General features: G+C 43.2%; 1 protein-coding gene across 1 annotated transcript; it reads left to right on the top strand.

Annotated features, from left to right (window-relative positions):
* Window positions 1-16,123: 16,123 nt before the first annotated feature.
* gpr185b (G protein-coupled receptor 185 b) lies at window positions 16,124-17,194 on the top strand. Its single transcript, XM_053343168.1, has one exon. The coding sequence runs from the start codon at window positions 16,124-16,126 to the stop codon at window positions 17,192-17,194; it is 1,071 nt and encodes a 356-aa protein (XP_053199143.1).
* The last annotated feature ends 8,416 nt before the right edge of the window (window positions 17,195-25,610 follow it).

Genomic DNA, 25,610 nt, shown 5'->3' with positions numbered 1-25,610 from the left:
AAAGTAAAGTAGCCTTTAGATCCACAATGTGATGCTAATTGTCCAAATAACACTTGTTTAAAGTTTTGTTCCTGAGAATTCGGAGCCACTCAAGTTAGCCATAGCGAGTAACGCACTTCCTGTTATTTTCACAAAATAAAACACCCGTTGCCTTTTATTAATAAGAAAAACCATACAGATAGAATTGGTGCTTTTATTTTGAAAACAGGAAGCGGACATACCCTCATTTAGATATCAATAGAAAAGTGATTTAAATTATTTTCTTGGTCACTAAGACAGAGGGGAAGTGGATCACATCAGTCCAGTTATCAGATCTCAGATCTTTACACTGGCTTCCTGAGAATAGACTTTAAAATACTGTTTATGGTTTATAAAATCCAACTCTCTGTTCTTTTAAATCTTTTTTTTTGTATATATCCTAGCCTTGATGCATTTGATCTTTTATGTAAAGTACCTTGATTAGCTTGTTGATGATGTACGTTGATATTTGCATATTGTATATTCATTTATAGTCATCTATCAGTGTTAGTAACCCTTCTGATCCATCGAACCAATAAAGCTGATTTTAAATTAGAGACCTGATGAAGGAGTTTCATTTCCAGTATACTGAAATGAATCCTGAATGAACAGTAATATTGTGATCATATGTGAGAACAGAGTAATTCAATCATCTCCCCAATTACATGTCAGCAGATTACATCATATGAGTGGCACGATGATGTATATTTTAATTTTGAGAAGTCATTAGAAACCTGAAATTACAGTTTGTTCCTTTTTTCATTTATAATGTTTTCTGTTTTCTTTTAGTTGCCGTGATTTCTTTACTCCTGTCGTCTTCATTCAATTGCTGTTTGAACTCACTGAGCCTGCGCTTGGTTCAGATCTGTCTCTGCTTTCTGTCTCTGAGATATTCTGCCAATCCAATCATCTCTTTTCTTTGGGCTGGATAACATTATAATCCACTTTGGCTTTTAGTTTCTTCTTGAGGTTATAATTCAGTTTATTCTGATCGGTGTTTGGAAAGCAGAGACTGGGGATAGTTAGTCTCAGCCACCAAGTGAAATAGATAAATAGGAGATATAGGTCTTTACTTTGCTCAGTTTTTGGGGGTTTGAAGCATAGACTGTATAAAAGAAATGGACCGTAACATCCGTGACGTCACCCATTGGTTTTGGACTGCTGCTCGTAAGCCAATAGTTTCTAATCTAGGCAGCGCCATCTTGAAAATTTTAGGTGCATGCTGGGAAAAATAAAAACACGGATTCTACTTATATGGGCATGAGGCGGGCCATGTGCGGAGCGGGGAGGTTGCTATGGTTGCGAGGGCTGAGATCTCGAGGCCATTGGTCAATCAACCTGTTAATCTGGACGTAGCCACGCCCTAATGCATACCCTGCTTTATCGTCACATATAAAATCAGGGAGGCCAAAATGTTCCAAATGAACATCATACTGCATTGAAGAAGGCTTTAAACTAGCGATTGAGACCATAAACACATTTGAAAACGTTTACCTGAGGTTAGAAATCAAGTGAGAAGTTGGTGAATCTCCCATTGACTTGTATAGAGACGGTCGCCCCCTGGTGGCCTTTTGATAGAATGCAGCTCTAAGTTACTTCCACGTTGGCCTCATTTCAGAGGACCAGAACTCCCCGTCTGGGGGTTCGAAGGGGATTTACTAGGCGGATGGATTTAAGGTGAAATATCAGCCTTAAAACTGAAGAATCAAAAATGATGGATTGGTCACCCAGAGGTTATAAATGAGGCAGGATACAAGAAAAGACTTCTTCAATGATTTAAACCTTACGATAATAAAAGGGGGGGATGAAATATCAGTTTTACAAGCTCCTGTTTCCCAGAGAGAGAAACAACAAACTGTGAAGTAAATCCCCTGAAGATGGTTTTAGTGTTGGATTTTATTACTGTTTTCAAACGGCACTCATCTTTCCTTCTCTATAAAAGGTAGATCACAGTAAAACACCAGAGAGGCCTGTTTCTATCTGCCCTTGGATAAAATGTGACAGAGATCTTTTGGGTGATTAGCCAATCATGATTATAACCAAAACATTGGCTGTAAGATTATCCAAGGTTGTTCTTTCCTTCCTTCCTCCCTCCTTTTTTCTTCCTTCCTCCTTCTTTCCTCCCTCCCTTCTTTCTTTCTTTCCTTCCTTTCTTCCTCCCTTCTTTCCTCCCTTCCTCCATCCCTCCCTCCTTCCTCCCTTCCAAAAATCAAAATCACGATTAATTGAACTTTTAACCTCGATAACGATTAATGAACGATTATCTCCACCCTTGATGACAATGATGTATTTTCACAGTTTTCCCTCCTTCCTTCCTTCCTTCTTTCCTTCCTTCCTTCCTCCCTCCTCCTTTTCTTCCTTCCTTCCTTCCTCCTTCCTACCTCCCTTCCTTCCTTCCTTCCTTCCTCCCTTCTCCCTTCCTTCCTTCCAAAAATCTAAATCACGATTAATTAAATGTGTCTCACTAACAAAAACCGCCCCAAAGAACAACTCCAGGAACTTTTAGAGGGGGCAAAACCCAGTCCCTGCCTCGGGGTATATATACTCCATGCTGCCCCCCAAAACTTCCTGGGTGGGGTTTGAGATCTAGACAAAATGTGACACAGATCTTTTGGTAAATTAATAATTGGCATCCTACTAACATTGCCAATCAATCAATGGCCGTAACTGTTGGCTAAGTGTCTCTCCCTAACAGGAACTGCCCCCAAAGAATCTATTAGAACTTTTAGAGGGGGCAAAACAAGTCCTTGCCTCGGGTTATGTACTCTGTGCAGCCCCGAAAACTTCCTGGGTGGAGCTTGAGGTTGACTCGGTGACGCCACGGTCAAAACTGTTGCACAACGATTACGTGACGATCAAAACCATTGCAGAAGGATTTCGTCACCTCCAGAGTCCGACTGAGACTTTACGTTCCTCTAAAGTTCCCACCACCTAAATTTGACCCTGAACTTCCTTAATGGAAACGTGACTTAGACCAGACCGGATCAGTTCAGGGTGATCTATCATCGAGTCTCCGCGGTCGAGCTGTAGATGAAACAGACTAAAATGGCCTTATCTATTCCTTGTTATGTCTAAATTTGGCTTTGGCCTAAATATTTTAAAATGGGTCAAATCTTTATATAATGGAGCCACGTCTGCTGTGAAGAGTAAAAGTAATGGTGTCTGAATCCTTTGAGTCTCCTTTTTGAGTCACCCTACCCACCAAGATCATCCAGTCTAACCGATACTCTTTAGATTATATGCAGACGATGCTTCATTAACCCTCCTGTTGTCCTCGAGTCAAGAGAGGAAGAAGGAAAGAAAGGAGGAAGGAAGGAAGGGAGGACGAAGGAAGGAAGAGAGGAAGACGGAAGGAAAAGAAGGAAACCATGTTTTCAGCTAAAACAGGTTGGATCTGGCAACAAAACAACCCAGTGATACAAATCTAGATATCATATAGACCTATATATCTAATTTGTCTAGTAAACACAGTATAGTAAAGGACGTTTAGGAACCTGGAGGATCTTTGTGTTAGCATTCGTCCATATTCTTCGCCATTTGGCTGTGAGTCTGTAGAGAGATTCTCAAGTTCTATCCATCCATCTGTCCTCCTCCGCTTATCCGGGGTCGGGTCGCGGGGGCAGCAGCCTAAGCAGGGAAGCCCAGACTTCCCTCTCCCCAGCCACTTCATCCAGTTCTTCCCGGGGGATCATCACTTAGTCTCTCCAGCGTGTCCTGGGTCTTCCCCGGGGTCTCGTCCCCTGAACACCTCACCAGGGAGGCGTCCGGGAGGCATCCCAACAAGATGCCCGACCCACCTCATCTGGCTCCTCTCGACGTGGAGGAGCAGCGGGTCTATTCCGAGCTCCCTCCGGATAACTGAGCTTCTCACCCTATCTCTAAGGGAGAGCCCAGCCACCCTACGGAGGAAGCTCATTTCGGCCGCTTGTACCCGCGATCTTGTTCTTTCGGTCACTACCCAAAGCTCATGACCATAGGTCAGGCGGATCGGTGCGGGGTCTGCAGTAACGCGGACTCTGCACAGATCCGTCGTGGTGAAGAGAGAGCTGAGCCGAAAGACGAAGCTCTCGATTTACCAGTCGATCTTCGTTCCTACCCTCACCTCTGACCATGAGATTCTCAAGTTTATAAATACAGTATATATGTTGGAAACCAAACCTTTCCTCACAGTAACATCCTGTAATTCATCAAATATACCCCCTAGATTTGATTATGGAGTATATTTGTTGAGAAGGCAGGAAGGGAAGCATCAGTCATGTTTTATTGTGAAACTATTTTCCCATCACTGATAAAAACCCAGCAGGCATCTATTGTAAGAGCTCTGCCACCTGGCATTGAATAGCGGCAACATAGGAGAGAGAGGATGCTGTAATTTTTTAATCGAGCCTTTTTTATGGATTAATTTAACATTTTCTAGAAGAGGAATTAATAATTGGATTATCGAAGTCCTGCAGGAGGATTTGGATAAAACCATAAAGAAGCCAAAAGATACTTTGTTGTCAAGATTAGAGATAATTCGTCCCTCAAGCCATTAACCCTCCTGTTGTCCTTGAGTCAAGGAAGGAAGGGAGGAAGAAGGAAGGAATGATGGTAGGGGGAAGGATGGAAGGGGGGGAGGAAGGAAGGAAGGAAGGAAGGAAGGAAAGAAGGAAAGGAAAGAAGGAAGGAAGGGAGGAAGGAAGGAAAGGAAGGACGGAGGAAAGAAGGAGGGGGGAGGGAGGGAGAAAGGAAAAGAGGAAGGAAAGAAAGAAGGACAGAGGAAAGAAGGAAGGGATGAAGGAAGGAAAGAAGGAAAGGATGGAGGAAGGAAGAGCGAAAGGAAGGGAGGAAGGAAAGGAAGGAAGGCCAATAATATTATCAAGTCCCTTCAGTTATAAAACAAAACAAACAAACAGCTATAATTAGTATTTATTCACATTTTGTGTTAAGTGGCGGTATTTTATTTTGGAAGAAATTTGGCGAACTGAAAAGGGATCATTGACGATAAATTAATAGTAAATGGAGCATAAAGAAAAAAGGTTTGCAATATATTTGTGTTCATATTGATATTTAAATTAATTTGTATGTAAAATAAAGCTAAATGCTATAAGCTAACGAGAAATGAAGCTAAATATAGCTAAATGCTATAAGCTAACGGGAAATAAAGCTAAATAAAGCTAACAGGAAATGAAGCTAAATAAAGCTGAATGCTATAAGCTAACGGGAAATGCATGCTAAATAAAGCTAAATGCTATAAGCTAACGGGAAATAAAGCTAAATAAAGCTAACAGGAAATAAAGCTAACAGGAAATAAAGCTAAATTAAGCTAAATGTTATAAGCTAACGGGAAATAAAGCTAAATGCTATAAGCTAACGGGAAATAAAGCTAAATGCTATAAGCTAACGGGAAATGCATGCTAAATAAAGCTAAATGTTATAAGCTAACGGGAAATAAAGCTAAATACTATAAGCTAACGGTAAATTCATGCTTATTCTTTAGCTTTTATGTTGATTCGTTGGTCGATTATAAGACAAAACATTTAGTTGATTAACAAAAGGAACTTCTGGAACCAATAATAACTCAGACCACCACCAGTAAAAGCATCTTTTATCCAACTGGCGCTACAGTCCAGACTCTTAAGCCGTCTGGACCGCAAGTTTTCTTTGGCCGGAGAGAGATTTTGTCCGTGTGGTCAATTCTTTCGGAAGTTATTGAGAGAAATCAAACGAGGGGTATTTAGTTGTTTGTTCTCATGTTTGAGAAAAGAGTTTTTCTTTTATGCTACATTGATCTGAATGAATTAGATTTATTGCTATGGTCTTTGTGTAGACTTTAAAAATGTGCCGTCCAGATGTCTCCCCCCCGGTTTTGAAGGGTAACGCTTGTGGTTTCTGTGTGTTGGGAGTTATTCCACATAACTCAGAACTGATTTTGATTGATGGCGTTCTCGATATATTGAAAGTTTCATGTGGGTATAATTTAGTTGAAGTCTTTCTCTTTCATTCTATTTCAGTCTCACAATCAATTAGCGCCGATATCTGTCGTGCCTCTCTATTGTGATCGTGCATATTTTCTTTAACGATGTGAATAAATAAGAACAACAACAAAACAAAGACTAAAGAGTTTACAGCCACGCTAACGGCTCAGTGAGGATGTAATTAAATAAATCAACATTGCTAACACGCACCACAATGACAACTAGCATGCTGATGTTTAGCACATAATGTTTTTAACAATGATCATTATTTAGTTTATTGTGTTACAAAGACGAAAGCCTGGATTATTCATATATAGCAGGTGTATTCAATTAAAACTCACTCTGAGGTTCGATTTGGGAAAGTGAAGGTCGAGAACGCTGTAATGTCCGTGTTATTTTTCAGGACCTTGAAGTAGCATCAACATCTGTGTGAAGAATAAGATAAATACATTTTCTTTTCTTAAATAGAATATAGATGGCATTTCAAAATAAAATGCATTGTGGGCCGGATCATTAAAAAGATGGAGGGAAGGAAGGAGGAAGGGAGGGAAGGAAGGAAGGAAGGAAGGAAGGAAAGATGGCAGGATGGGTGGAAGGAAGGAAGAGAAGACAGGAAGGAAAGATTAAAGGGAGAAAGAAAGGAAGGAAGGAAGGAAAAGAAGACAGGAAGGGAAGATGGAAGGGAGAAAGGAAGGAAGGAAGGAAGGAAGGAAGAAAGGAAGAAAGGAAGGAAAGATGGAAGGAAGGGAGGAAGGAAAAAAGACAGGAAGGAAGGACGGAAGAAAGGAAACCTTTCCTTTCTTTTCTTTCTTCCTTCCTCACTTTTATTCTTTCCTTCCGTCCACCTATCCTTCCTGTCTGTCCTTCCTTCCTTCCTTCCTTCTATCTTTTTAATGATCCGGCCCACATCAGATCAAATTGGTCTATTTGTGGCCCTTGAATGAAGATGAGTCTGACTCCTCTGCATTATGAGCATTAGGGAGTAGCCATAGCTGAGCTTTATGAACGCAGGCCTGAGGAAACAAAGCGATGACCTCATCCCTAACCCTGCTTAACTCCAACAGTAGAAATAATAATGATTACATCCTGTTTTATTAGGCGGACTTTCCTTTAAGAATCAGACTCAAGGGAAACCCAGCGGTTGATGTGGTTGATCGTGAGGGACTGTGTAGGTGTGTATATGTGTGTGTGTGTGTGTGTGTATGATAGAGGAGGAAGAGGAGGAGGAGGAAGAGGAAGAGGAGGGGTGGGCGTAGTATTAGTCATCCACTTTGACTATAGCAGGTGCGTTCAATTAAAACTCACTGAGGTCCGATTTAGGAAAGTGAAGGTCGAGAACGTTGTAATGTCCGTGTTATTTTTCAGGACCTTGAAGTAGCATCAACATCTGTGTCTAGTGGCTAGTGTGGAAGGAAGGAAAAGAAGACAGGAAGGAAAGATGAAAGGGAGAAAGGAAGGAAAAGAAGACAGGAAGGAAGGAAAAAAGACAGGAAGGAAAGATGGAAGGATGGAAGGGAGAAAGGAAGGAAGGAAGGAAGGAAAAAAAGACAGGAAGGAAAGATGAAGGGAGAAAGGAAGGAAAAGAAGACAGGAAGGAAGGAAAAAAGACAGGAAGGAAAGATGGAAGGGAGAAAGGAAGGAAGGAAGGAAGGAAAAAAAGACAGGAAGGAAAGATGGAAGGGAGAAAGAAAGGAAGGAAGGAAGGTAGGAAGGAAGGAAAAGACGACAGGAAGGAAGGAAGGAAGGAAGGAAGGAAAAGAAGACAGGAAGGAAAGATGGAAGGAAGGAAAAGAAGACAGGAAGGAAGGAAGGAAAAAAGACAGGAAGGAAAGATGGAAGGGAGAAAGGAAGGAAAAGAAGACAGGAAGGAAAGATGGAAGGAAGGGAGGAAGACTCAAGGGAAACCCAGCGGTTGATGTGGTTGATCGTGAGAGACTGTGTAGGTGTGTATATGTGTGTGTGTGTGGAGGAGGAGGAGGAGGAGGAGGAGGTGGAGGAGGAGGAGGAGGAAGAGGAGGGGTAGGCGTAGTATTAGTCATCCACTTTTCACTGCTTAGATCTTCCTCTCTAATGTATGTGAAGAGGATTCAACCCAGAACAAAAACCTACTCACTTTTTACAGCTACCAGCATATCATTTCCTCATTTTCTTGAATAAAAGACTCATTTATTCTGCATGAGGAGTCACATTAGATAACACACACACACACACACACACAGCTACACACACACACACACACACACACACACACACAGCTACACACACACACACACACACACACATACTGCATTGTGGCTGGCAGTGACGACGTAAGCATAAAACCATGCACCACTGCCCTAAATATGAAGGAGTTATGCAACCTCAATCTCATGCATATGTGAAAAATGTCTGTCCTCTTGTGACTTTCATCCCGGAGGAGACGAGGAGGAGGAGGAAGAGGAGGAAGAGGAGGAGGAGAGAAAAGGAATGGAGCCTTGTGCTAGAAATGCATCAGTGATGTAATACAGTTTGACTTTGGCGTGCTTTGTCATCACTGTATAAAAGAGTGTGTGTGTGTGTGTGTGTGTGTGTGTGTAGTAGTAGAAATGGAGTCAGAGATGAAGACAGAGAAAGAGAGAGAGAGAGAGAGAGAGAGAGAGAGAGAGAGAGAAGGAGAGAGAGAGAGTGAGGAGAGCCAGCTTTTTCTTTTCTTTTCTTTTCCTTTTTTTTTTTTTAATGCTACAAAGCATACCAAAACAGCAAAGATGATGATGTAACAGCTCCCCAGTTTACCCATGGTGCTTTGCTGGAAAGATGAATGAAGTCGGACATGGAGAGAGAGGGGCGTCAATGAAAACACACACACACACACACACACACACACACACACATTTTCATTTTCATCTGTATTCTAATCATGCGGGATGATTCATACATAAGACCATCCACGAAAAAAAAAGAGATAAAGGCAAGGAGTGTGTGTGTGTGTGTGTGTGTGTGTGTGTGTGTGTGTGTGTGAGTAAAGCTTCAAAAGAAATCCCAAAGCTTCTTTTCCTATTTTTTTTTATCCATTTATCCTTTGACTTGTGGGCTTGAACAATGAATAAAGCGAGATAAGGAGACATAGGGAGAGAGAGAGAGAGAGAGAGAGAGAGAGAGAGAGAGAGAGAGAGAGAGAGAAAATAAAGCGTAGACAAAAGAAAGAGAAAGGTTGGCAGAGTGCAGAGCGCGTGGGCCGACTCAGGAGTTTCCTGCACTAAAGGTGTGATGATGCAATTGAGCTTTGGCTGAAGAGAGAGAGAGAGAGAGAGAGAGAGAGAGAGAGAGAGAGAGAGAGAGAGAGAGAGAGAGAGAGAGGTAGAGAGAGAGAGAGAGAGAGAGAGAGAGTGAGAGAGGGAGAGACGCTAGAGATGTAGAGAGAGGGAGAGAGGCAGAGAGAGAGGTAGAGAGGGAGGTAGAGAGAGAGAGAGAGAGAGAGAGAGAGAGAGGGGTAGAGAGATAGAGAGGGAGAGAGAGAGAGAGAGAGAGAGAGAGAGAGAGAGAGAGGGGGAGAGGGAGGGAGAGAGAGAGAGAGACGAGCTTGTGTCTCTTTTCACACGAGGGTGGAGGAGGTTCACATCACGAAAAGCGAGCTGGTGTCACGCACTCGTTTTAGTGGGAGGAAGAAAAAAAAAAACAAAACCCAAACATATGCGACGACGTTCAATCTCAAGGACGGGATGATTCATTTAGAGAGTAGAGAATAAAGTGTTTTTGGGGGTCCCTGAACAGAAACCCTCCAAACTCAAACTTCTACTGTCTATTGTCTTTATTAATATTATTAAAAGTGACACATTTGTCAACTTAACTAAATATATTGATATATTGCTGTTCATTAAGCCCGGATGAGAACTTCTACCTGTGTTAAAATCTACCTGTTTTAAGTTAAATGTACAATTTTAGCAAAAAAAAAAAAAAAAAAACGAATGAAAATAAATGAAAGATTTTCTAATTACAACAAACTGTCACTATGATGTATGTTTGATGTAATGTCAGTCACTTGTCAGTTAAAAATATATAAAAAACTACACTGAAAAGCTCTGGGTGCAAAAAGGATTGGAAGTAGGAAGGATGGAAGGGAGGAAGAAGGAAGGAGGGAGGGAGGAAAGAAGGAAGGAGGGAGTAAGAAGGAAGGAAAGGAGGGAAGAAGGGAGGAAGAAGGAAGGAAAGGAGGGAGGAAGGGAGGAAGGATGGAGGAAAGAAGGAAGGAAGGAAGGTAGGAAGAAAAAAGAAAAGGAGGGAGGGAGGAAGGAAGGGAGGAAGGAAGAAGGAAGGAGAGTAGAGCGGAAGGAAGGAAAAGAAGGACAGAGGAAAGAAAGAAGGAAGGAAGGGAGGAAGAAGGAAGGAAGGAAGGAAGAAGGAAGGAATGAAAGGAAGCAAGGACGGAGGAAAGAAGGAAGGAATGGAGGAAGAAGGAAGGAAAGGAGGGCGGAAGGAAGGGAGGAAGGAAGGAAGGAACTTTTAACTTTTAACCTTTGTGTCGTCGTCCTGGGTCAAATTGACCCTGTCTGTTTTGACTGTTCCTTCTTTCTCTCCTTACTTCCTTCCTCTTTTCCTCCCTCCCTCCTTACTCCTTTCCTTCCTTCTTCCTGTCCTTCCTTGACCTGAGGACAACAGGAGGGTTAAAATGTAAGGAGTTTAGATTCCCAGCTTCATTGTTAACCTTATTTATTACTAATTTTCCTGCTTCATTTGAGGAGGATTAATATTAATGTTTAATATCTTAATATCGTCCCATTAGACAATATATCATTTTACTTTTACCTCCACTTATCATCTTACTTTAGTCCGGCCAGGACTATAAAACTATTTAAGCTTCTTATTAGTATTATATTACTGCAGGGATTTAAAGCAGCTGGACCTCTACAGCTAATGGACTGGCCTTTTTAAAATGATACATATATATATCATTATTATATTATAACCCTCCTGTTGTTAGGAAGGAAGGAAAGGAGAGAGGGAGGAAGGAAGGAAGGAAGGAAGGAAAGAAGGAAGGAAAGGAAGGAGGTAGGAAGGAAGGAGGGAGGGAAGGAAGAGAGGAAAGGAAAGGAAGGAAGGACGGAGGAAGGAAAAAGGAATGGTGGAAAGAGAGAGAAAGGGAAAAGAGAGAGAAAGAGGGAGGAAGGACAGAAGGAAGGAAGGAAGGAAGGAAGGAAGGAAGGAAGGAAGGAAGGAACAGTCAAAACAGTCAAAACAGCTGGGGGCAATTTGACCCGGGAGGACGACACAAAGGTTAATAGTGATACTACGGAAGGTGAAAGCTGGAAACAGGAAGAGCAGCATTAACCCTCCTGTTGTCCTCAGGTCAAGGAAGGAAGGAAGGAAGGGAGGAAGGAAGGAACGTAGGAAGGTAGGAAGGAATGAGGAAGGAAAGGAGTAAGGAAGGAGGGAGGAAAATAGGAAGGAAGGAAGGAAGGAATGAGGAAGGAAAGGAGTAACGAGAAGGAGGAAAGAAGGAAGGAAGGAAGGAGGAGGGAGCAAAGAAAGAGGGGAGGAGGGGAAGGAAAAATTAAAGAGAGAGGAAGGAAGGAAGGAAGGAAGGAAGGAAGGAAGGAAGGAAGGAAGGAACAGTCAAAAGAGATGGGGTCAATTTGACCCGGGAGGACGACAGGAGGGGCTTATAAACACTCATATTGCTTTAATATAAGAAGCTTATTTCTGAATCCTATTAACAGAGTTGAGACGGTTGCTATGGCGATGTAATAGATTACAGATTACTACTTACTCTGTTTATAATGTAATAAGTAATGTAACTATTTCAATGACTTCATCAAAGTAATGTAACTTATATTTGATGACTCATCTGTTAGTGTAAATGTTCAGTCCTTTCTTCCTACCTACCAACCTTCCTTCCTACCTTCCTTTCTTCATTCCTACCTACCTACCATTCCTTCTTCCCTTCCTTCTTTCTTCCCTATCTTCTTTCCTTCCTACCTTCATTTCTTCCTTCCTTTTTTCCTAACCTCCTTCCTTCCTTCTTTCTATCCTTCCTTCCTTCTTTCTGTCCTTCCTACCTTCCTTCCTTCTTTCCTACCTATCTTCTTTCCTTCCTACCTTACTTCCTTCATTTCTTCCTTCCTTCCTTCTTTCCTACCTACCAACCTTCCTTCTGTCCTTCCTTCCTACCTTCCTTTCTTCATTCCTACCTACCTACCATTCCTTCTTCCCTTCCTTCTTTCTTACCTATCTTCTTTCCTTCCTACCTTAATTTCTTCCTTCCTTTTTTCCTAACCTCCTTCCTTCCTTCCATCTGTCCTTCCTTCCCTCCTTCCTACCTACCTACCATTCCTTCTTCCCTTCCTTCTTTCTTACCTATCATCTTTCCTTCCTACCTTCATTTCTTCCTTCCTTTTTTCCTAACCTCCTTCCTTCCTTCCTTCTTTCTGTCCTTCCTACCTTCCTTCCTTCTTTCCTACCTATCTTCTTTCCTTCCTTCATTTCTTCCTTCCTTCCTTTCTACCTTCCTATCTACCTTCCTTCTTTCCTTCCTTCCCTTCTTTCTTCCTTCCTACCTTCCTTCATCTACCTACCTTACATCCTTTCTCCCTTCCTTCTTTCCTACCTATCTTCTTTCCTTCCTACCTTCCTTCCTTCTATCCTAACCTCCTTCCTTCCTTCCTTCCTTCCTAAGATCTATGATCAGCTGTTAGGGTAAGTGTTCCCATTAAGCACCAAAATCTAAGTCCAGCACGTCATGATTTATTTACTAAATACATTTTTAAAAATATTGATTTTAAAGAATTAAAAACAGTAATATATGTATTCAGTAACATGTTCAATATTAAAACATGAGGAAAAAAACCTCCTGAGTAAAAATCTTAAAGGTCTGACTTCAGATGTAAACTCCTTTATAATCATCAACATTTTCATCAGTAACTATAATTTAATTACAGTTACATTTTATTGTGTAATTAAATTACGTAACACACCAACACTGCATTATTATTACTATGTTAAAATAACTTCAACATCCAGGTCAGTGCAGCTTTGCATTCAGGCCACAGATGATGTAAAGCAGCCACACACACACACACACACACACACACACACACACACAGAGCGAGCTGGTGTGGTGAGTCTTCATGCATGGCGACACATATGGGCCTTGGCCGGTGCGCGCGTCCACGTGCACGTGCGAGGAATGCAGTGGGATACCCAGCAGCGCCGCGAGATTGCGTAACCCCCCCACTATCCATCCATCCATCCATCCATCCCGCCACTCACTGCGCGCTGCGGACAATCACTCTCACACACACACACACACACACACACACACACACACACACACTAGAAATATGCTTTGCGTCTCCAACTTCACACCTGGTGACGCAATATTTTTTGGGGTGGAGGGGAGGAGTGATGCATTTGGTCCTCTATGTGGGACGCATACCTCCACATTTACTCCCATTTAAACTCATTAAGAACAATAATACTCATAAAAAAGACGAAGAAGAAGAAATAGATGTATTTTGTAGCTTTAAATGACTTTTAAGAAAAAAAAATAATAAATTACAAATGAGAGAGTCCCTGATTCCTCCAGTGAAGGTGATTTTATTAATTCATTCTCTCTCTCTCTCTCTCTCTCTCTCTCTCTCTCTCTCTCTCTCTCTCTCCTCCGTGATTCACACACCGACCATGATGACGGTGACTGGAGGAGCGGAGACTTCTGACGTCAGAGGAGGAGAATGACAACCGGGTCCAATGAGGGGCCGAGGATGTGCAGCGCGAGGACGGACCGGAGACCGCCGACACACACACATACATACATACATACACACATACATACACACACCAGGTCTAATAACCATGCCAACCGAGGGATAGACCGGAGGAGGAGGTAAAATAAAAAGAAGAAGAAGAAAAAAAAAGAAGGGGGATAAAGCGAGAACGAGAGGAGAGAGAGAGGAGAGGGGGGGAAACCCTTGAATTAAAAAAAAAAAAAGAAAAAAAAAGAAGAATTTATTTTTAATTGTAAAGAAGCGACAGACGCGTAAAGTGGAGGATTAAAAAAAGAGGAGAAGATCCTGCTTTTTACTGCACGAGGAGGAAGAAGAAGAAGAAGAAGACACGGAGCTGGTAATTTTATCTCTTCTTTTCTTGTCTTGTCTTGTGTGTGTGTGTGTCTGTGTGGCGTGGTCTCCCTTCTCTTCTCTTCTCTTTCCTTTCCTCTATCCATCCCTCTCTCTATCCTTCCTTCCCTCCATCCCTCCATCTCTCTCTCTCTCCATCGTGCACGCTTGGCTCAGGAGCTGCACTGCTGCAGCTGAATGAAACTGATGGAGGGATTTATTGTTCTCTCTCTATTTGCTTAAACACGAGGTTTAAAAGGGTGCATGTGGTTTTTTGGGGAAGTGGAATGCTTTAGGATGCACGAGCCCCCCCTCCTTTTCCCTCTCTTCTCCTCCTCCACCCTTTTTTCTCTTACCCCCCTCCACCACCACCACCACCCCTGTTACCGCAGGGTAGTGAGTCCATCAGCTGCGGGGCTTTTTGGTGACCTTCCCCGGCCGCTTGCAGTCATTGACGGTGTGAAAGAAAAAGAGAGAGAGAGAGAGAGAGAGGAGGAGAGAGAGAGAGAGATGAAAAATAAAGAGGGCGGGGGGTAAAGAAAGGGTGTGTGAGAGAGAGAAGAGAGAGAGAGAGAGACGAGAAGAGAGAGGGGGGGATGAATTTTTTTTGTGAATGGAGCTCCACATCTGAGCTAAAATTAGACTCCGTGCCAGATTTTTCTGTCTGCGTGCGAGCAGCGAGGAGCAGCAGCAGCAGCAGCAGCAGCATATGTAGGACCAGGATCCGAATTAACAAAAAAAAAAAGAAGACCCCCGCACACACACACACACACACACACTCCTCACATGCACACGCACATGCATGCAATGTCTGGGTACGCGCTTGCTCTTGCTCTTTCTCTCATCATCATCATCACCATCACCATCATCATCATCATCCACGCCACCGGTGAATAGGACAGCAGCAGCAAGCAGCAGCAGCAAGCAGCAGCAGCAGCAACCACCACCTCCTCCACCCTCCAGGACGTCATGCACCATTTTTAGAGATGTGCTAAAAATAGACTTTGTTGATGATGAGGAGGAAATTTAACATCTTCTCCTGGACCCAGCATCTTTTAGGTAGGAGCGAGGAGGCAGATTGAAGCTTGTATTACATTGTATTGTATTTGTGTTTTTGTGGAGGGGGTTTATTTAAAAGGGGTCTGTGTCGATGCTTTGAAGTCACAAATTTAAAAAAAAAAAAAAAAAAAAGGGATATTTAGGGTTTTTTTGGGGGGGTGTTTTTATGTTTCCACACCTGCTTATTGTGCTGCTGCTAATTACCTGTCAGCGTGGTGCGTGGGAGCTGCTGGTTGATGCTGGTGGAGGTGGTGACGTGCATGCTTTATGGGGGTCAAGTGCACGGTTGTTTTCATGAATGGAAGGATGGAGGGATGGATGGAGGGAGGGATGGATGGGTGGATGAATGGAAGAATTGACAAGCGAATGAATGGAAACAAAAAATCCTGATATCACCTTTCTTTCTTTCCTTCCCACCCTCCTTCCTTTGTTTTGTTTTTTTTTTTTTTTGGCTCCGTCTGCTTTTTTCTCTCGCTTGCTTGTTGTTTCCACTTTCTCTTTCATCCTCCTCTATCCTCCATCCATCATCTTGGTACATTTTCCTTCCTCCTTCCTCCTTCTTGCGCCTTTTTCTGGTTCAACCCCTTCTTCTTTAAACTCTTTTATTTTTTTATCTTTTGTTTTTTTTCTGTCCGTCATCTGTCTCTTCTCTTCTAAACTTTTTTCCTCTCATCATCGCTGACCTCCTGATGTTATTTATACTTCCGTCAATTAAAACTTTCTCCTTCCTCCATCTTCTCATACACATCCTGTCATCCTCCCTCTCCTCTCCTCTCCTCTCCTCCTTTGCTTCCTCTTTCCTTCTCTCCTCTCACATTTCTTTCCTTCCTCCTTGTCAAACTTTGTATCGACACACACTCACCTGATCAATTCCTCCTACATTCACTCCTCTACTTACTCATTCCTCTCTTACTCCTCCTCCTACTCACTTTCCCTTTTCATGTTTCCCTTATTTTTTTCCTTCCCTTCATCCTTCCCTCTTTCTCTATCGTTTCCTTAGCTATGATTCTCTCCCTGGCCGCAGCAGCAGCCATGAGTAGCGGCAGCGGTAGCAGCCTCAACTCCTCCTCCCCCCTCGACCCCTTCGACTCCTCCACTTCCTGGAGTCTCTCCGAGGATCCCTCCAACTCCTCCTCTGAGCCCGTCATGCGAACTCTGACCCCTGACCTCCAGCCGGGGACCACCGCCGTCGCCGTCCAGGTAGTCAGCCCTTGGGATATCGCGCTCTGCGTGACCGGGACGCTCATCTCCTGTGAGAACGCTCTGGTGATCGCCGTGCTGTTCTACACGCCGACGCTACGCGGTCCGATGTTCATCCTGATCGGATCGTTGGCGGTGGCCGATCTCCTCGCCGGCCTCGGCCTCATCCTGAACTTTGTCTTCACCTACCTGGTTGACAGCTCGGTGGAGTTTGTGACGCTGCTGTCAGTCGCGCTGCTCATCTCGGCCTTCTCGGCGTCCGTGCTCAACATCCTCGCCATCACGGTGGACCGCTACCTGTCGCTGTACAACGCCCTGACCTACCACACCGAACGGACGGTCACCTACACCTACGTGATGGTGGTCTTCATCTGGGTGTTGAGCGTCACGCTCGGCTGTCTGCCGGCGTTCGGCTGGAACTGTCTGAGGGACGAATCTTCGTGCAGCATATGTCGGCCAGTCACGAAAATCAACGCTGTGGCGCTCGCCGTAACTTTCCTACTGGTCTTCGCCCTCATGATGCAGCTCTACCTGCAAATCTGCAAGATCGCCTTCCGCCACGCGCAGCAGATCGCCGTGCAGCACCAGTTCGTGGCCATCTCCACCACCAAAGGTGTCTCCACGCTGTCGGTCATCCTGTGTGCCTTCGGGGCGTGCTGGCTGCCGTTCGCCATGTACTCCATCGTGGCCGACTCCAGCTACCCCGTTATATACACCTACGCCACGGTCCTCCCGGCCACCTGCTGCTCTGTGATCAACCCCATCATCTATGCGTTCCGAAACCCGGACATCCAGAAGTCGCTGTGGCTGGCCTGTTGCGGGTGCGTCCCGTCCAACCTCTCCCTCCGACCCAGGACCTCCAGCGACGTGTAGCAGGGAAGATCGGTCTCTGTTTGGCATGACGCTTGATGCCGAGTCAGGGTCGCAGGAGGGAGAGGACGAAACCGGACGGGGGAACAAGAGAGGAGAACGGTTGAAGGTTGGTGGCGAAAGGAAACAAGAGATTTCCTCAACTCCTCATATCAGGGCTGGTAGGCTGATGGTGAACGCTCAGCCGGCCACGATAAAGGTGGCACGGGGCAAATGAGGGAGGATGGGGGGGACAGTGCATGGTCAATAACACACAAAAAAAGGAAGGTAACAAAGATCATGCCCTGTCTAATGCTGGGAGGAAATCACATAGAGATGGCGATGGCGTGAAACCAACTGCAAAAACCTGATTAAGGTATCCCTCATGGTGGTTGTGGGAGGAGGGGTGTGTCAGGTGACTTTTTCCAATTGACCTCCTTTAGGGTTGTGAAAAGTGAGGCCTACTTCTCCAGAGTAGCATTCATATCGAAGGCGGGATTTAGGGAGGAATTGTCCTAAATCTCCATCGGACCCGAAGCTTGGGAATCACTGCATGGTTATGCAATCAGAAGGAGTGAAACAGTCTTAAAAATACCGTCTTTGTTTTCACTGATGTGTTTGAAATTAAGTGGTGTTTGGATAAAAATACAATGAGCTAAATATACACAACGAATGACCTTGAGTATTCTCAATGAGCTAATTTTGCAGTCTTCTCCTGATAGGAACAAAAAAAAAAAAGAGGAAAAAAATCCCCCCCTGTGAAACATACTTTAACAACTGTGTTCCCTTGATCTGATGCAGATTAGGTAATTACTGAGTTTATAGACAGAGAGTGTGACAATAATTAACTCTACAGTATGCGCTGAGATTGAAATCATGATCGCCGATATAGTCTGCCAAGCCCCATTATGACTTTTGCCAATGCCAACAGCACAATCTGTGTTTTCTCTAAGGCAGATCCTAATGCATATAGCATGCCATGAAATGTCGATAGAGGGAGGAAGAAAAAAAAAAAAAAACGTGCCAGCATTCAGAGGAAAGCAACACCTAAATCGCATACCATCCTTACTCAAACATTCAAATCCAAAACAAAATCTAGAGTCTAGCGGGTGTCTACTAATGCATAGATAACCCTTGCTTGGTTTGCAGAGCCTAGAGAGGAAGAGAGAGAGAGAGAGAGAGAGAGAGAGAGAGAGAGAGGGTGTCGGTGCGATGAAATCAAATCTGCTCCCCGCCGGAGAAAAAACAGGTTTCTCAGCCAGCCGTTGCGCTGTGACTGTGAAGCATAGAGAGCTGGATTCAGCACCAAGGACAGCGCCACTGCAGAGCGCTGCTACTGTGGGAATGCTCTCTGCTGCGGTGGGAGAGCACTAGAAAGTAGGCTAGTCTGTTCTCCTCACCATCTTGATAGGGAGGGAACGTGAGACGGACTGATACGGCTTGATTGGAGTATCTTTTACTCATTTGACTCCATTTGGTGTCTTTTTGACATATATGATGAGTTAAATGGTATGTTTTAGGCTCATTTTGGTTGCATATTCATTTAGAGATCCTGCAAATTCTTGTTTTTCCCCCTCCATTCTTAAAAGAGCAGGTAATACCAAGACATCTGTCAAACCATCTGGCTCAGTGAAAACCAGAAGAAGACATTCAAAGCTTTAAATATGCCGTATTCTTTCATTCGAGTGACTAAAAATGCCCTAAATAATTAAAATAGAGGCTAAAATGACCAAACGAAAACACTGAAACCCACTCTACAAAGTAATAAATAAAGCAATATGACTCCAATCATGCTCGAATCATCCTCAAACATTACATAAGGTGGTACAGTGCGACGATGACCCTGTCGTTTTCTTTCCCTCCATCCTTCTCTCGCCTCTCTATCGCTGCAGTAGAAATTATGCATGAGTAAAGCGATGTATGGCCCCCGCGAGTGCCAGTAAAACAAACCCTCTTACACGGGAAAAGGTGAGAGCAGCTGATGTTTTTTCATACACAAATGGGACCTCGGATGTTTATCTGCATCCGCATTACGCTGTTTTTTTTTAAAAAGGCCTTTGCGAGTGTCTCTAAATTTAGAGACGGCGTTCTAACTCCATTGCCCGATTGATTATCCATTAGCTAGAGCTGAGCACAATCCATATTGAATAGGTCATCTTTCATCCAGTCAGTTGGTTGGCTACAGCGCATCCGAGTTGGACTTAGATATTTTTGCAAAAACTGCATCTTTAAATAAAAAAATCCAGACGGGATGGGTTGTTTTTTTTTTTTTTTTTTTTTTTTTTACATTAACGTCACGGGATAAAAATAGCATTTCCCGTGCTTATACTCAAGTCCCATGGCCGGGAAACTTATAATATATTCAGAGGAAGACAGATGTCAGAGCAGATGATGGATGCTCATAAAAGCTCTATAATAAAACAAGCATCATATGGTCTTAATTCCTCTGGCTTGTGCTCTACACCTTCCATTTTCACTTCCCTACTTGCAGCCTGTCAGCAGTAGTTAGATATTTGCTGCACACACACATACACACACTCATGCCCTGCCCAGCTCTGCCTTGGCCCCCCCCCCCCCCCCTTCCCTTTTTTCTGAAGGCTCGGCGGGTTAATGAGAAGCGAGAGAGGCGAGGTGACGTGGCGTGAAATAGAAACGCCGGGCGAGACGCGCTTTTAACGCAACCTCAGGTCACGTCCACCACACACACACACACACACACACACACACACACACACACACATGCACACACACAGACACACACATACACAATCAGGATGAAGTTATTCGCGGCACCGAAAGGGCATCGTCATGTAAGTTAAATCCAGCTAATGTTAATAACATCTCTGTAATTATGGGAGGAGTTGGCCGCTCCAAATGTACAAAAAGATGGGAGGGGTTGAGCTAGAGAGGAGATTTATTGCCAACCTCTATCTGCATTTAAATGATCTACGGAGGTTGATTTCACTCTCTCGTGTTCCTCTGCACAACCTGAGAAAGTGGCACCATGACTAAGCTACTGGCATGCTGCTTGGTATAGGAGTGTGGGAGGAGTTCATGGTAACTGTATGGAGCCTGCCGAAGACACTCAAACTCAAAATGCTTGTTTCTGCAACGACAGGGAGTCACTTTTTCCAAATTTTTTGATGCTTTCTACCAAATAAAAATCACAACAATAGATACATAGAAACTTAAAAAAAAAAAAAAAAAATGGCGCACAGGAGAAGCAGGTATTACGACCATCTTTTTTTTTTTTTTTCTATACTGTAAATTAAAACTTAAAGAGTAGAAGTGTTTTTTCTTTTGCAGCAGCAGCAAACAAACAATCAGTAGTTGAAAAAGGCAGAATCTCTTGTGTCTTTTGGGGTGTATTTTTTTTAGTTTTTTTTTTTTTTTTTAGGGGGGTGGGGGGGGTGGGGGTGGGGTGGTTTTTTTGGCCTTATTGGAACAAACACTCCTTCGCAATAATGTCCAAGTGTATTTTTGCTGTGTACAAAACAAACAAAAAAAAAAGCCACAATGGGAGGGAAAGGAGAGAGAAAAGAGAAGAGGGAGGTGATCAACTCTTGAGTAACTTTAAGATAACATTTCAAAAGCAACAAATAGCTGTTTATTATTATACTGTATTTGTGTTTAGATGGAAATATGGGTTGGACAGGGTCGGGGTTTTCCAAGAGGCATTTCAGCAGTAGGGAATCATGGAAGTAGGACGAACCTAAAAATGAAGTAAATGCTCCATTTCCATTTATAGACTGACGTTTTCTCTCTAAAAATTGACCTTATTTTTCTCTCAACAGCCATTTTAGTCGTCTCATTTTAGATATTAGTAAGTAAAAAAAGTCATGAAATGTTAATCTGAAGGGTTTGACGTTTGGTCCACTTCCCTCTTCTTCTTCTTCTTCTCGCTCCTCTCTCTCCTTTTTGCTCAATCACTGCATTGACAGAACTGCCTAAAATGGAAAAAAAAGACTTGCATCGATTTACCAGGTGAAATACTCTCAATTACTCCGGTGAAGGTGGAAGCATGGTCTCTCTTCTTTTTTTTTTTGTCAAGCTTGGTGAACTGCAGCATCATGGTGGGAGGTGGCGGAGTGTTGGGGGGGGGTGTAAAAAAAAAATCACCCGCGGTTCCCGGCAAAACCAATCGATCCCAGAGAAGAGCTAATTGAATCCATTTCACGTGGGAATCTGATGCAGATCTTGTCGGCGCATAGTTCTCCTGTATGCACAATAATGATGATGATGATGATGATGATGATGATGATGATGATGATGTGTGAGACTTTGCTTGGTCGCCAGTGTTTGGAGATGCTAGATGGGACGCACCAGAACGTTTTGACGGATGTGACATAGATGTGGCCTTCAAGTTTCGCCCTCTGCTTTTATCTTCCAATTTTAAAAAAAAAATGAAACTGTGATATAAATCATGAACCAGACTTCGGATTAAAACACTAAATGCTTTTTTTTAACGGTTTGTTTTAGCCAAATGGTGTCGGAGTGGCCTATCACAAAAGGACAAATACGAGACATTTTGTGTCACCAGCTGTCGGTTGGTTGGAAGTTAAAGATCCTGTTATACAAGGATTCAAACCAGTGAGAGTTTCCATTTCCATTAACTGACTTTGCTGCATGTTAAGCTCAGTGTTGGTGAAATTTGTGCCGCTTATGCACTTTTTATATTACCTCCTCTTTCAGATCACAAACTGCTCTTTAAACAGAGGAATGATTTGCACTTATAGTTATGAGGGAGGAGTTGATGATACAAATATGTCTTACACTAAACTAAGTGTGAATTTAATGTTCTTTTAGCGACCGAATTAGCTTGTTAACTGACAAAACGCTCACTAGATCCTAAATAACTCTTGATTAAATGTATTTAATTATTACATTGAAATGATTTACAATCCTGACAACAAAAGGACAGAAGGACTAAACAGCCCAGCACAGAGTAAAAATAGATATATAAGCTAAGGAGGCTACAGTAGCAGATTACCTGGCCAGCTTGTTGTAGCAGTAGTTCACAAACTAAGAACTACATATTTACTGAAAACGTGTGGTTGAAAGTGGATTTTTTTAAGTGCAAAAATGCATTTAAAGTCTATCTGAAGCTTGAGTTAGTCATCTCAAGTGGATATCTGCCACATTTACAGTATTGTAGGCTTCAAATTCCCTCTTAGTGTTTCCCTGTTGAGGTGTGGTAGAGGTATAGTAACAAAAAGAGGGACTCTGGCATTAAAAAGGCTGTAAAACTGAAATATATCTACTTGATTTGACTCATTTATTGGATAAAAATAGTTAAATAAGAAATAAAAACACGTGCAAGTGAGGTAGAAACCCACTATTGGCTTATTTTATAACCTCACCTATAAGAGATAGCACACAATAACAATGCAATAAAGTAAAATATCCAAAATAAAACACAAACAGCGCGAGACAGCAGAAATTTTAAACCAGCTGTGGATAAAAAGTCTTAAAAACAAGATAAATGGGCTCAACTATATGAACATTAAATAGAAGGATTTCACCTTTCTTGTCCTTTTTGGTAGGCTACTAATAAAAATGTGAACTTTATGGCGTTTCACGGGGGGTAAAACAGACTCCGAAAAAAAGCTATTTGATCCAAGTCTCTAAAAGTAAAACCACAGAAATATTAAATCCAGCGTCACTCAGCTGGACGTCGACTGGCTTGAAACAGCTGATATTTGAAATCTAATACTGTGAACAACAGCTGTATATTGATATTTTACACATTGTCGTCTCTGAAGGTCCCATCTGGCGTGTCCATCTAGTGGTCGTTTTAAGAATTACAACAAAAAAAAACTAAACAATTAAACTCATCTGTGAATATGCCACCACACAGTCAACCATTCCTGGGGCAGGAGTGGAGCGACCACTCACTGTGTGTGTGTGTGTATGTGTGTCCGAGTGTGTGTGTGTGTGTGTGTGTGTGTGTGTGTGTGTGTGTGTGTCCCCCCCCCCCGGGATCATAGCCAATTGTAATGAACCATAACTCTCCAACCAACTCTCACTGTAAAACACACAAAAAAAACCACACACGCAGAATTGGTTTTGTCAGCCGCTATATACAGGACTAATAATTCAACTTTAAAAAAAAAGAAAAGAAAAATACTTTACAAGTGTGTGTGTGTGTGTGTGTGAGCGTGTGTGTGTGTGTGTGTGTTATTTTTCTTATGCAATGCTGTACAGAAATGTATATTTTTGTAATGTTCATCAGGGCATGAGTTACAGGACATGGTCAGCTGCTGTGAGCGTGTGTGTGTGTGTTTGCGTGTGTGTTATCTTCCTCTTCTTCTGTGTTCTTCCTATAAACAAATGTTGGGGCTTTTTGTTGTTTGGGGTTTTTTTTTTTGGTTGTTTATTGGGAGGGAGGGGGGGTTGGGGGGTTTGGGGGAAGTTGTGTGTGTCGGATATGCTGAAAAAGTGCCATATTTTCGACTTTCTAGTGTCTTATTTATTTTTGATTTGTGTACATACACGTTAATCAGAGGGTCCCAGCCAGCATGTCTATGTGGGCCCCACATGGGTTAAAAGCAGGTATGTGGGTACTGAGTGGGCATCTGCTTGTACTGGGCAAATTTTGCGGGTCCCACATGGTTTCAGTAACTGACTGTATGAGTGGGTTAAGGGCATGGGCATAAACAGGGAAAATTGTATGTGCCCCACATGAGTAACTCACCCAGTTGGGTCCCACATGAAGCCCACATGGGCAAACACAGATGGGGCCACCATGGAAAATGTGGACTAACCCACATGGGACCCATATTGCTTCAGTAACGTGATGCCAATGTGGATTGGGTAGATTTGCCCCATTTAAGGTCCATTCTGATCCCACTTAGATCCCATATGGTCAAACATATGGAGCTACATGGGAGTCACCTAGATGGGCCCCACATTTGTAGCTCACCCAGTTGGGCTCCACGTGAAACCCAGTCAGAACCCAATTGAAGCCCATATGGGCAAATACAGATGGGTCCACCATGGAAACTGTGGACTAACCCATGTGGGACTCATACTGTTTCAGTAACATGGGCCCCACATGTGATGCCAATGTGGCCCCATTTAAGGTCCATTCTGATCCCACTTAGGGACGAGCAAACATTTGCCACTACATGGAAGCCACCCACTTGGGTTCCACGTGAAACCCATATGGAAAAACACAGATGGGGCCACCATGGAAACTGCAGACTAACCCACATGGGCACCACATGTGATGCCAATGTGGGCTGGGTAAAAGGGTCCCATTTAAGGTCCATTGTGATCTCACTTAGATCCAACATGGTCAAACATATGGAGCTACATGGGAGTCACCCAGATGGACCCCACATGTGTAACTCACCCAGTTGGGCTCCACCTGAAACCCAGTCAGAATCCATATGGACAAACACAGGTGGGGTCACCATGGAAACTGCAGACAAACCCATGTGGGACCCATATTGCAGCCCAAATTCAACCCTTTTGGGGCCCACATGGGCACGCTGGCTGAGTGGAATCTGTAAACAACAACAAACAAACAAAAAAGCTCAACTATGGGCGGCAAAAAGAAAGAGAAGTTATGTAAAAGGTCTTTACTTTGATGTTATTGATCACTATAACTGAGCAAACGACCACTCCGATCTATGTTTTCTCTTCTTTTTTTTCTTTTCTTTTCTTTTTATGCTGTAACTTCAGACGTGTATTTTTCGGGGCAGCAGCAGAAGCAGCAGAAGCAGCAAACACAACATGAGAGATGATATCAGTGTTTCTGTGAAATGTCTTCTTGACTTGAATTGCAGTAATCTGAACTGTTTTCCATAAAAAGACATGCACTAAAAAAAAAGAGAGGGAAAGAGAAAGAGAGAGAGAGAGAGAGAGAGAGAGAGAGAGAGAGAGAGAGAGAGAGAGATGTGGCGTGAGCAGCATTGTACGTCACAGAATCAGGTTTCCAGTGACGTCATTTTCTGTCTGAGTCGTGTCTAAGAGAGCAGGTCGTTTCAAAGACATCCTCCTCTTCACTCTCTTCATCCTCCTCCTCCTCCTCTTCCTCCTCCTCCTCATTCTTTCTAAGAGAACCCCCCCCCCCGCCCGCCCGCTCCTATCCACCCGCCTCCGTCTTCTTTCGCTCTCTCTCTTTCTCTTCATTCTTTTCAGACGTCTCCTTCTCCTTCTCACCCACTTCACACTTTGAAACACTTCTCCCTCTTTCATGTCTATCATCTTTTTTCTCCCCTTCACTACTTTTCCCTCACACTCCCTTCTTTCTTTCTTTCTTTCCTCCTCCAGTCTTTTTACCCTCATCCGATGTATCTCTTTCTCCCCCCCCCCCTCCGTCTCTTTCTCGAACATTTTTTGCTATCCTTGGCCTGCAGGAAGCTAGTCGGTCAGGCTCTAGTCTAAAAATAGTTACCCTGAAAGCAGATAAAAAGAGAAGTGAGAGGGGGAAAAA

This window comes from Scomber japonicus, chromosome 22 (assembly GCF_027409825.1).
Source record: "Scomber japonicus isolate fScoJap1 chromosome 22, fScoJap1.pri, whole genome shotgun sequence".
Lineage (NCBI taxonomy): Eukaryota > Metazoa > Chordata > Actinopteri > Scombriformes > Scombridae > Scomber > Scomber japonicus.
This window is presented reverse-complemented; position numbering and strand designations above follow the sequence as displayed.

Excerpts from the sequence above, each read along its gene's own strand:
- gpr185b (XM_053343168.1), top strand. The coding sequence starts at position 16,124 with ATGATTCTCTCCCTGGCCGCAGCAGCAGCCATGAGTAGCGGCAGCGGT.